At 39.9% G+C, this 12,900-nt stretch overlaps 1 protein-coding gene across 1 annotated transcript in view; it reads left to right on the forward strand.

Annotated features, from left to right (window-relative positions):
- klhdc8b (kelch domain containing 8B) overlaps window positions 1-12,413 on the forward strand; it is an 89,535-nt gene extending 77,122 nt beyond the window's left edge. Inside the window, exons 6-7 of the mRNA XM_086066967.1 lie at window positions 4,927-5,028; window positions 11,337-12,413. Of these exons, the coding sequence (XP_085923093.1) occupies window positions 4,927-5,028; window positions 11,337-11,533 (299 nt within the window). The 3' untranslated portion in view covers window positions 11,534-12,413. The remainder of the gene's footprint in view (window positions 1-4,926; window positions 5,029-11,336) is intronic.
- The last annotated feature ends 487 nt before the right edge of the window (window positions 12,414-12,900 follow it).

The following is a 12,900-nucleotide window of genomic DNA, read 5'->3' on the forward strand; positions in this document are numbered from 1 at the left end:
GAAAAGAGCTTTGAGGGTTGCTTGTTTGTGAGCAGGAGTAGGAGACACATACATGGATCTCTATGAAGGTTTGCAATTTGGGGCTGATGTGAATTAGGCTGCTCAGGTGGAGGTCTACCTTCTAATGCAGCAGCCTCCAAAATATTTTTGCACCTTGACAGCTTCCACCGGCATGGGGATGCCTGGGGCCTTGTGTGACCTGGGGAACATGCTTTTTGCTCTATACAAAAGTAAAGTGTAATTGCACATACACTCTTTTTATTTTAAACTTTCAGTTCAAATCTTTTCTGTGACAAACTAAAAAAAAAAAATCATATAATAATAATAATTAATTAATACTATTATTCTTTGTTGCTGTCACGGAGCGGTGTGGTTGAGGACCCAAGTGCAGGAGAGTAGGAGAGGCGTGGAGAGAGTTGAAGGGTGGGGGGGGGGGGGGTCACTTGTTTTCAGTGAACAAGTGTGTGATGTCATCTTAAAGCAGTCACATAAACAATGTGTTTTTATATTGATAAATATACACAATTTTTCTATCATGGGCGCTAAATGTTTTCTTTTTTCTAGGTGGGGCATAACAGAAAGTAATTGAGAAGCAGTACACAGGCGCAGGCACAGGAGATGTAGCTGATTAAAAAAAAGAAAAGAAGAAGAACTTCCAGCTTCTAATGATAAACAAAACCTTTTTATTCAGTCTTCATTGCGGGCTAGTGGTTGGGGACTGCTCCGGTAATTTGTCACTGACAACCTGTTCTTTCTGTGCTTCATCTGACGAGACACGTGCTTTTAAACAAAAATAAATACATTTTTGTTTATGGCGACGGCGTGACTAAACTGAGACGAAAGTTGAGATCAAGTGCAGCTCTGAAATCCTTGCAAAGCTCCAAATGTAGCTGGTCCATTAATAGTGGTAACTATAAAATTAATCTGCATTCCTGTCAGGGGTTTCAACCTGCTGTCTGACAGCTTGTTGCAAAACGATGTAATGGCAGCAGCTTGTGTTCACTCAATTTGTCTCCGATTAAGAGACAGCCACACATGCTGTACAGCAAAGCACTGCACATGTCATTCACAGCGAGGTGCAATTCGGGTAGGCTCAGAGTAAAAATAAATCCTTCTGAAATTGAGCACATTATTCCACACATGCTCAGAGGTGACTCTGCTAATGAATGATTTCCCAAAGTCAGCTAATTTTCCGAGCAGTGTACACCAATCTAAAAGTGGTTGGCGACCAATCCGGGGTGGACTTCACCTCTAGTCGAAAGTCAGATGGGGTAGACTCAAGCTGACCCGCTCGTGCTCTTGAGGATAAACAGATTTCCAGGACAGACTTAATGAACTGCTATTTTTGTTGGGATAAAACCCTCAACATTTTTATTATAATGTTTAGGTTAATTGATTATTAGTATTAACTATCAAGAAATGGTCAGAAATGCAGAGATTTAACAAGTTACATTAATCTAACTATTGGTTCAATACACCTAGGCGGTATTTTGACCCGTTTTGGGCTTTTTGATGGTTCTGACCAAGCCATTTCAAAATAAAATACTGCCCACGGGTTTTAAGATGTGGTTCTTTACCCAACAAAAGTAGATTCCTACTAAATTCGACATCATAAATAAAACATATATTCTCCCAAAATAGAATGCAAAAAAGGTAAGGTTCATGGACGAGTCAGCTGTAATGCCATTTAAGATCATATGTGAGTGATTCTAAATCTAAAAAAAGGCACTCTTTACAATATGAGAACTATAGACTCAAATGCTTTAGCTTTTATTGCCATGGATCAAATGAAATGTGATTATGCATAGAGAAAGCACCCTTAACCTTGAATGCCAAGAAATATCACAGAATTATATTCAAGACCAAAAGTAAACTAGCCTCTGAGAAACGTCACATCATGTTGAACATCAACCCACATGTCACATTTCAAAAAGTGAAGCGGCCTGAGCGGGCTTGTGGGCTCTGATCCCATGACGGGTTGTGGAGCCGTTTCTGAAATATTCAAGGCATTTTTTCCACAATTTGCTGTCATTATTCCTTATTTCCATGTTTATTTGACATTGAGCATGCTGTGTGTGGACACCTCTATTGTATCTGACTGCACAGTACCGGCTGATTAGTGTGTCTTTCTGTTTCGATCTCGGGTCTTTTTGAGCGTGTATTATTGAGCCTGGTTAAAGTAGCAGAGTGCTGCTGTCTATCTGGAATGGCAAAACAGGAGAAAGGATTGATTCAGACCTTTAAATAAATACTCTCTCCTCCAGCTGAGTCCACCAGACACGCACGCACACACGCACGCACACACACACACACACACACACACGACTTTGTCTTGGTAGTGCATCATTTCCCCTCATTTGTTTCAATTAGAAAACAAAACTGCAGACCACTTGCTCGGTTTTGCATATAGGATTATTTGTCAGTTAAGGAGTAAATCCAGAGAGAACAAGTCATGGCCATCTGTGAGTTTATCTCTCTAGATGGCATGGCACTCAGCAGTGATCATTAGAAGCTTGAATACCTTTCTGAAAATGACTTTACATTACTCCAGGCTCCTCTCCTTGCACATTTGCATGTTATCTGACTTTCCAATTAGCTACGCCCGAATAGCTGATCTTTTGCAGGCAGAAAATATATCGGCTAACTTCTAGATGCATCGCCCTTCCTTCCTTTGACTGCAACTCTCCAGCTACATCCAGTTATCTGTTAACATTAACAGTCTTTCCTCTGCAACAATGATCTTGGGTAGTGATGAAGAGTACATTTGGAAGAGCAGCCTAGAAATGTAAACAGTAAATTTAACAGCCGTTGCATGCAGAGAACCAGAATGGACGAAAAGCTGCTCTTACTCTTGCTGTTGTTGATGCTAATGCAGTCGTACTCCAGGGATTGTGTTGTGTTCAAAACTGGTGAGCATTTCATGCGGAGTCTGTGTCCCCAGGCTGTGCACATATAAGAAAACACAATTCTGTGAGACGCGATAGCCTGTCACACCTTTTCCTAAATCCATCTGAGGAAGCACCAATAGATATTTAGAAGTGGGGTGGGCGCGGGTGGGGGGGTGTCTGGGGGTTTGGGGGCCTGGGGGCGGCTGGGGCTGGGTTGGGGTGGATGGGGGCCGGGTGGGTGGGGGGTTGTGGGGGGAGCGGGGGCTGTGGACAGGTGGGGTGCCTGGCGGGCCTGCAGTGCCCCGTCCTGCTGCGTTGGGTTGGGGGCGCGGGCCGTGTTGGGGATGGGGGGCGCTCCTGCTCCTGGGTTTGCTCTCCGGCCGGTGGCCCCAGCGGGGCCCGGGGGTCGTCCTTTGGCGCTGCCGCGGCCCTGAGGTGTTGCGCTTGCTCTGTCCTGGCAGGGGTCGACGGCCCCCCTCTTTGGTGGAGATTTTCATGCATGCCAGATCCACCACACCAGCATCTATCTATTGGTGAACTAATGAATACACACACACTCACACGCACGCACACATACACATACTCACCCACATACAAAATAAAATAAAAAATAAAAAATAAATTTAAAAAAGAGAGTAATAATGATGACATGTCAAATCGGTAAAATTACCGAATGAACAATACTGTGAGCTCTTCAAAAAAACAAAAACAAATTAGAAGTGGCTTGTTACTGTCACGTCCACTGGGATTCTGTTCAATCAGAACAAAAACACAACTTCATTCTGTTAGTTTGAGCCAGACGCGTATTTAGCCCTTTTTTGTGAACAAGTTTATAGGTATATGTGTACTGTGTTATTTTTAACAAGCTAGAAAATGATATAGTACGTATATCAACTATAGAGTTTAAAAGTAATATTTAAACAACAAAAATACAGTACACCCCCATTTGATTAGAAAATGGTTTGATCCACCTAAGCCCTCCGCTCCCTCTCACCCCCGCCCCGCTGTTGCGACGTTGTGTACAAGCAGAGCACGTTGATCGTCCTCCAGCGGTTCCTGCCTAGTGTGACTAGTGAAATTGTAAGTTCCTTACTTCCACCAGCATATGTGTACGTTTTATTATTCTACCAACACATTATTCTCATTACTAGTCTGCTTTTTTCTTCTTCTTTTTGCTGTTGTAATCATGCTACTTGGTAGGTAGTTAGTTAGCTGAAGTTTCCCCCAAAGCTAAGAAACGTTGCTGGTGGTCAGACTGAAAGAAGGCCCATCACTGTCATTTTTGAGTGGAATGAGGGAAACAAGTGTTAATATTAATGTCTCTTTTGTGCTGCTATTGGCTATCTTAACTAATGTGTGTGGCGTGTTTGCTCGTGTATATCTGCAAAGAAAGAAAGTCGCCTCATGGAGAAAGTCATGGACACAAGATTGTTTTTCAGCAAACAAAACCTCCATTTTGAATTGTATTTTTTATGTATATATTTGTATTAAAGACAATATGTTAAAAGGCAGAGATAAACAGTGCTAAAGTCAATTTGTTTTGTTAAAATGTTTTATATTGTGTCTGCACTTCACCCATACTTGTACATGCAGATTTTGCAGATTCAAGCGCATTTCTTTTTTTGATGTGTATGTTAATGTATATATTCTTTTTTATAACAAAGTACAAGCAACAAGTCCAAGGTCCATTTGTGTTCTCACTGTAAACTGGGGAGCTGGTTTACTCCAGCAACATGCATATTGTCAATGCGTATCGAGAGGAGCTGTTATATCAAAAAGAGTAGGCGCGCTTCCCCATAAATTAGAGTTAGGATATATTTCTATTTTACTATTATAGTCCTTTTCTCCTTTGCATAACATTTATTAGATTTGGTTTACTCATTGACTTGCCATGCAATTTTTGGAGCAGGAAGTACCCCACAACCACAGCGAACTAGCTACAGAACTGCCTCATAAGCTAATCTTTTTTAAATGTCTGTTTATTTGGTAAAAGCTGAATCAAAACTCATCTCTTTGTCCTCCCTGTCACCTGTATCAGGTATCTGGATCAAACCCAGTCGAACGTCAAAGATGCAAGAGAAGAGGGCGGACTTTGTAGCAGGTTGTCTTGGCGGACGGGTTATTGCGGCTGGTGGTCTCGGTCAGTACTTTTCGACCTTTGATCTTTTTTATGTGGTGGTATTCCTGTTTAAACGAAGAGGAGATTTAGTATCGAGTGTACAGCCATTACAGGACCTGCTTCAAACATAAAGTGATTTCGGAAAGCATCTTTACCGTTGGCAAACGTCACATGTCACTTTACCGTACTGCACACTCCCACCTGTAGGAGTTTAAGGGCTTGCCACTTCGACAGCAAACGCAAGCCACACAATTTGAATTTGGTAAATATTGGTATCCTCATTCTATGGCATCCTGTATAGAACAGGGTTGAACATTTGAGGACAATTTTGTATATCGCTGGTGTTGGATCGAAACCTCTTTTGCCAAATTTGAATTTCAATTCTTAATTTTTTTTCTAAATCTATATTTTTGGTCCATTCACATGTGTGGGTGTCATTTTTATGAATTATTCACCAATCAAAGTGTTGAAAATGGCGTGCTCTCTTTGATGATGCAATGTTAAAGGTTGAACAAATATGCCATTTTTGGGGTCCCCTGAAAAGTGACCATAAAAATGTTTTGGCCAGCGATATATACATGATTTGAACAAAATAATTAAGGCGTAGGTATGTGGTCACTGCACCAGTAAAAATAAAATGTGTCTTTTATGGCTCGTTCATTCCAAACTCATCCAGGCATGCATGTAGAGAAAATAGCCCTCCTTGAGGTGTTCCCAAAACATTGGAAGCATACAATTGTCCAAAACGTGATGATGGTAAGATGAAGAATTTCAATTCAGAGTGAAATAGTCCACTATTGACTGTTACGATTATTTTGTCAATATAATGTATATGCTAATTCACATTCAAGTAACTAATATGGACAGAAAACGTACACACATCTGTAATTAAATATAAACATAGACGACATTATGCATTGTACGCTGAGGAGCAAAAATTTAGCCTTCTTGTACCCCTGTAAAAGAGTGTAATATTGCCAGGTCTAGCATTGTAAGAGGGGAAATGTGTTCAAGCCCACCCTGGGGCAAAAATACTCAAACCCAAACATTGCAACATACATTTTATTCTATTCCTCATCCATCTTCTATAGTGCTTGTCTTCATTAGGGTCTTAGCTAACTGGAGCCTATCCCAGCTGGCTTTGGGCAGAAGTTCGGGTACACCCTAGACTGGTCACTATAAGGTAGGGCTGGGCGCTAAATCGATTTTTTTTAAATTAATTTGAGTGTTTTGTTGTGGACGATTAAAAAAAATTATAACATCTATGTTTTTTTCCCCCTTTTGTTGCGCCGTGCCCGCGGCTTTCGCCCCCATGGGCTTCCGTAGCGTTAGCTCTGCTAGTCGTGTCCTCACACACTCCATACGGGAGGAACTCAACAACAGCAAACAAACTCCCGCAAAAAAAAAACCCAAACAGTTTTACTATGTTACCGTGGAGGAGTCATTTACACAAGGAAGCACGTATGACAAGAAAGGGGCACAATAAGAGCGATCACCAAAGCGGACACGTTGCACCTCGCTAATGACATGGCACCCATGTATACAGTGAGGAAGACTCCATTTCGCCACTTGCTGAAAACGGGAGAACCCAGGTATGTGCTACTGCTACCTAGCCGCAAGTACCGGTATATTGCTCAAGTTGCCCCACGCCATTTGTTTCGGCAGTGGTTATTTTGCCATGACTGGCAACTCAAATGCTAGCGATATTTTTGCTCTGAACGGCTCCAATATTGGTTAATCGCCGGAGCGAGGAAATCTTTAGCCTGCTGTAAATTAGATATTTTATCCTGATTGCTTATGTGAATAGCACAAATGTGCACGTTTATGTCGCTGCGCGGTCCCAACATGTACGCTATGTCGTCAAGACGGACTCGCTTTGCAAGCACTTACCGGTATGAAAGACAAGCTTACTTTCACTCGCTGTGCCTGTGACACTTATCAGCCTCTGCGTCGTCTGCGACATTAAATCCTTATGAAATGTAGTGTAGTAATAACAGCCTATTTTCAATGACAAAACAAATTGAAAAGTGAAAGGAGATCTATAGAAAGGGGTGGACTAATCACGGTAAAATAGCCGATTTACGGCAGGCCAAGACTTTCTTAGAGCGGGGACTGGCCAATCAAATAATGCTTAAAGGAAATTTGCCTGTCATGGCAAAACAGCCACCTTAATTTACATAACAGCACTTGTACTTGTAAAATCAGCAGACAGTTGGAGGGCATGACAAGCTCAGACCTCGATTCCTACATTAAAGCCAAAATGAGATGTTTATTTGTGTCATATTGAGGGACACAAGTAGCACTGTTTAGCTTTTAAAACAAAGTTGACAAAAAAAACATTTTACTTTTCTACTTTATCAACACATAGATTTACATTTCCAGAAGTATTTGATTCAAGGTAGAAGTTTTGCACATTGATTTCAAGAGGAGAAATATGGTTACTTTTGTCAAAGCAAAACTTTTTAAGTTATTGGTTTATGTAAAAAAAATTATATAATGATAATAATATAAAATCTGGAAAATATCTTAATTGAATTTTTTGTTTAAAAAAAATCGGAGATTTTATTTTCAGGCAAAATCGCCCAGCCCTACTATAAGGACACATAAAAATAAACAACCATTCACACTTACAGTACATTCACAACAATGAACTTAAAAGTCTACGATTAGAACAGGGACCACCTGACTGAGGCAGGCATGCTAACCACTCGTCCAACGTGCTGCCACAGAAGCCTCTAAATTTCCCATTCAAGTGAGTGTGAAATGTGACTGGTTGTTCGTCAATATGTGCCCAGAGATCGTACCTTGCTTCTCGTCCAAAATCAGCTGGGCTGTTCTTCAGCTCACCCATGATGAGCGCAAGCGCTATGGAAAATGGATGGATGAACTTTCAAAGCACAGGAATAAGGCCTGACACACAATATGAACAATATTTCTTAGACGAAATCATAAAATATTAACAAGTACATATTTAATTATCTCCAACTAATTTACAGCGTAACTGCTGCAGATCATCCCCACATGCTGTAATGAATTAATGACACACCCAAAAAATGCTTCTTACCATTACTATGCTGTCTTGAGGCTCACATTTTCCTCAAAACAAACAAGAATTAGAAGACTTGACGTGATGAAGCCAGTTGTCCATGCAGTTAAGATATTATGTGCTCTTTTAAATGACAAGTTGTAGTCCGAAATATATAATTTTTTGGTCCATCTCTGCCCCAAAGGCTGCTTCCGGCACAGTAAAACATGATCATGTATCAATACAATTTGATCACTAATTATGTAAATGTTACGAAGAATTGTTGTTAAACTCAATGTTGGCTTTAAATTAACAAAAGCATGCATTAGACCACTGCACAATACAAGTAGCATTAAGGTGACAGATATATGATGATAATAATAATGACTCATATGTTGCAGTACCTTCCGTCAGCCAGGATCTCCCTCACTGTGTAGTCCATGACAAACACACAGAAAATATCTCGTCAAACTTAATTAGTCTCCGACACACAGACATATTCTAAATTAAAATTAATTCTCCATCAACTTTTCATTTTCTCCTTGACTAAACAAAATTTGTTCACGTAAATACAGCGTGAGCAATCGTTACAATTCATCGGAGGTGAGATTTTTTTTCCCCCACTCAATGACATGCTCATTAAGCAGATGTTGACTCTGTTGTGTAAGTGTAAGTAGCATTACTCATGCAAACTGTTACAGATTGAATTTAAATACATTTCGTCCAAGTGTTTCTTTGTAGAGTAAACACACACGCACGCACACATCCTCACGGTGCTATCTTTGTGGGGCCATCTCATTGACATAATGCATTTCCTAGCCCTTGCCCTAACCCCAACCATCAAAAATGATTCCCTACCCCCATTCCTGACCCTAACCTCAACCATAATCCAATTCAAACCCAAACTCTAAAACCAAGTCTTGACCCTGAAAAAGAGGTCTGAACTTGTGGGGACCACCAAAATGTCTCCACAATTTCAAGTCGGTCCCCACAATGGTAGTTAAACCTGGCAAAACACACGTGTATGGGCCCCACAATGTAGCAAAGACAAAGGCACACAGCACCCACTTCTCTCATCTCTTTTCAATGTGATCTTATGTGCGTGATCATTTGGCTAAAAATTATTAACAATTACAAATATAAGTCTGTTATTGAGAAGAAAAAACAAACAGAGAACAGCTTTTAACACCCACACTTAAAATATTTGTAGGGAGCTTTAAAAGTGTAACATATTTGGGTGGAAATAACACATATCGCCTACACATACATGAAAAATAAAATAAAAAAATGTCAAAAATAGAATCTTGTTTTGTACGTCTACGTGGATAGTGCCCTGAAACACACAAAAAAAGAGAGAAAAAAATTATATATATATATATATAAGTGCAGACTTGAAGAGATTTTAAAGTAAAATCTAAATAAAAGAAAACATATCTTATACTGAAATTACTAAAAGAGCTTACAATGAAAGAACAGGAATTTTTAAAACATGATTTTAAAACTACTTTTTAATCTGGATTTAAAAGCATTTACACTTGATGGTTTTGAATCTTTTTTCATTCGTATAAGTCACACTGATAATAAAGGACACCAGCAAATGTGTTGTCTTTTTACGCTAGTTTCAATTTCTTATGTCTGCAGCAGCCAATTCCATATGCCAAGTCCTTAGCAGGAGGAACAGGAAACCAAAAATGCATAGCCCAAAAGGCACAAGGCGATATTTGGTGAGCTGCCACTATGTAAATTAAACACTTGGGCTGATTCCAATGGGGTGGGGGGCTCTGTCTAAAATAGTTGACAATAAAGGAAGATCATTTGAGACGAGGCCTTGGAGAGGAAAGAACCAAAATGAGGCTAGGGCAGACTCAGATTAGAGGAGAGCTAGTAGAAATGACCGCAAGAACAGATGAACAGATTTGTGTGGTTACGTAAAAAAATAATTTAAAAAAAGATGAAAAGGACTAGAAAGAAACAAAAAAGATTACAAAAAAATAAAAGAAGAATTGAAAATGAACTTGAGAAAGAACAACAAAGGTCGGACCAGATGAGGGATGGGATTAATGGAAGGGATAAAAAGGAGCAGCTGGAGAATCGAGATGACATCTGTGGGCCGACAAATCAAAGCAATGACGGGAAGCCTTTGAGCAACAGGAATAGTGCATGTGTGCGCGCGTGTGTGTGATTCTTCATAAAAATGACGACTAATAAAGTAGTTCAAGGAGCCCAAGCCATCTCATCACTTCGGTGCCATCGTTGTCGGCCAACAAAGCTCAACCCTGTGATGCGCGTCTCCATGGAAACGGAAATGACATGATTCCATGTGATGTACAAAGACAACTTTGCACCTGAGCTATCTTATGAGGGAAAGAACAGAAGAAAGCAAGAAGTGAGTGGAACAATACGAATGTCTCAGCAGACTTCTGAAATGTGGTAACGTGCCATCTTTAAATGGGCCCTCTATGTTTGTGCTTTAATTAAAGTGAATACCTCACAGAGTCAGTCTTGCAAATGGGACATCGGGTAATGAACATTTAATGACTATTCTACATCACATTTGCATTTAAATTTGTTCTATTGCTAAAAAGGTGAAGCCAGAGTAATACTACACAACGACCGCTTCCCCGTTGCACTATTCCCCAATGTTTTTACACTAAATTACATCTGTGTCTTCTTTTCCTTAGTGTTTTATTCATTAATTATTAGAGTCCTTTGGGGGTGGTTACTGCTGTTATTTGGTTTTGAACAGCAACAACACAACTGTTTTTCTGGTTATATTTAACTATATATTAGGGCTGCGGCTATTGAATATTTTATATATATATTGAGGCACTTGCTAATGCAAGTACACATTGAGTTCCTACACGTATTGACTCTATTACGTTCCCCTTCATCTGACCATTAGCGTGGATTTTAAACATAGAAGGGCCAAAACATGCCTCGTGAAAATGAAACTGCACTAAAAAAAACTAGCCACCAGAGGGTGCTAGAACTGCACAAATGGAAATCAACCCAACTTTCTTTTTTTTCTAACATGTGCTGCTTTTAATATTGTGACATGAAGACGACAATATATTGTGGCAGTTTGAATATCGCAATATCATGTTCTATGTTGTTTTTTTTTTGTTAATGTACAGCACATTGAGCATTTTTTAAATGGAAGTACTCAAAATACTCAAGGACTTGTTTCATATATATACAGCACACACATTTATTTATATTTGTATATATAAAATTATAGTAGGGGTAATAACTGTTCTTTTTAAAATCTTTTTTATTGTTTTAATTGCGGTGTATGTCTTTCCAGGCAATGAGCCATCACCGCTGGGCACAGTCGAGAGCTACAACCCGATAAAGCGACGTTGGGAGTACGTGGCGCCCATGCCGACCGCTCGCTGCTCATCTGCTCTGCAGCAGACCAGTAGCATGCTCTTCGTAATCGGTGGGGTGGCGCAGGGACCGAGCAATGCTGTGGAAGCGCTCTGCTTACTGGAAACGGTGTGACGCGAGTGCCGAGAGCAACCCTCACAATGGAGTAAATCCACACTGGCGGTGATATTCAGTTCATGCTTGTGTGGAAACGGCCTAATCACATGGTTTGGATATGGAGGTTGTTATCCTCAAACGCTTTTCAAACTTCATGGATTCCTCTTGATGGTACACATTTTCAGTAAGCATTTTTTTAAAGAAAAAAGGCATTGGGGACATTTGCTGACAGAGCTGGACGGATAAATACAAGGACAGCTGAGATCGCTGCGACTGATAAGGAGAGAAAACTGACAGTTTGTCTTCCTTGCAGATGTCAGAGGAAGATGGGGGGAAAAAGGAGCAAAAAATAGACAAACACACACACGCAGTACTGAAGACTTCATATGCCTTTGAACTATTGAACTATTATTTGAACTATTTTTCAGAATAAAAGCAGGGTACTTTTCTGGATATTAAAGGAACATAGGGCCATATCTGTGTCGCGCTCCCCTGCTGCTGCATCACCAATCTGACATTTTTCTACTACCCCCTCCCCCATAACCAACCACCCCCACCCCCTAGTAATGACACTTTGTTATTGTTCTTTTGTTACAGCGTTGTTTAAGAGTTACACTTCCTGGCGACTGCTACCATTTCGTCAAGATCACTGTCTCTTTGTAGGCAGTGACAGTGGCATAGTGGCAATTACCCTTGGGCAAGGCAAGACCCCTGAATTCATAGACTCTTTATAGGGCAAAGGATCATATTTGGTAACTTCAAGTTGTGCTCATACGTGGTATGTAAACTTGTGAGCACAACTGTAAGCTTGAGTTTAAATGGACACCACATGGCTCAGAAAAAATAATAATTTTGAGATGTCATTATAAATATTAAAAATAAATATCTTTAATACACATCTTGGGTTAAGATAAACCCTGTCCCTCACCTTTGTTTAACTTGAAATAAATCAGTACTTGATTTTAAGTTCAAAATCAAATCTATAATAAAATGATTGAGGACTTCTACTTGTATGACAGATATACTTTCAGAACATTTAACTGTCACTATAGGTCGCTTGCATAGGTAGATGAGCAAAGATAAATTTGTAATTGATAAATAATCATTGTCGTGCAGTTAGGCAACAATATAAAAAGCATGAACGCGCGCACACACACACACACACACGCACACAAAGTTGCCTCCACTAAACATGTTTTAATCCAAGGCCTTGAATAATTATTCGCTCGTTGGATGGATGGATGTTTTGTTCAAACACAAAAAAGTTACATTTGGGTTGACTGTTATGAGATAAATGTATATGTAATTTGATGTATTTGTTTACTAACCAATGGTTTGTTAGAAAGTGGACCTGCTTGCTGCAGAAAATATTGAAAGAAGTACTG

This window comes from Leptonotus elevatus, chromosome 2, assembly GCF_054856555.1.
Source record: "Leptonotus elevatus isolate MCC_2025b chromosome 2, RoL_Lele_1.0, whole genome shotgun sequence".
NCBI lineage: Eukaryota > Metazoa > Chordata > Actinopteri > Syngnathiformes > Syngnathidae > Leptonotus > Leptonotus elevatus.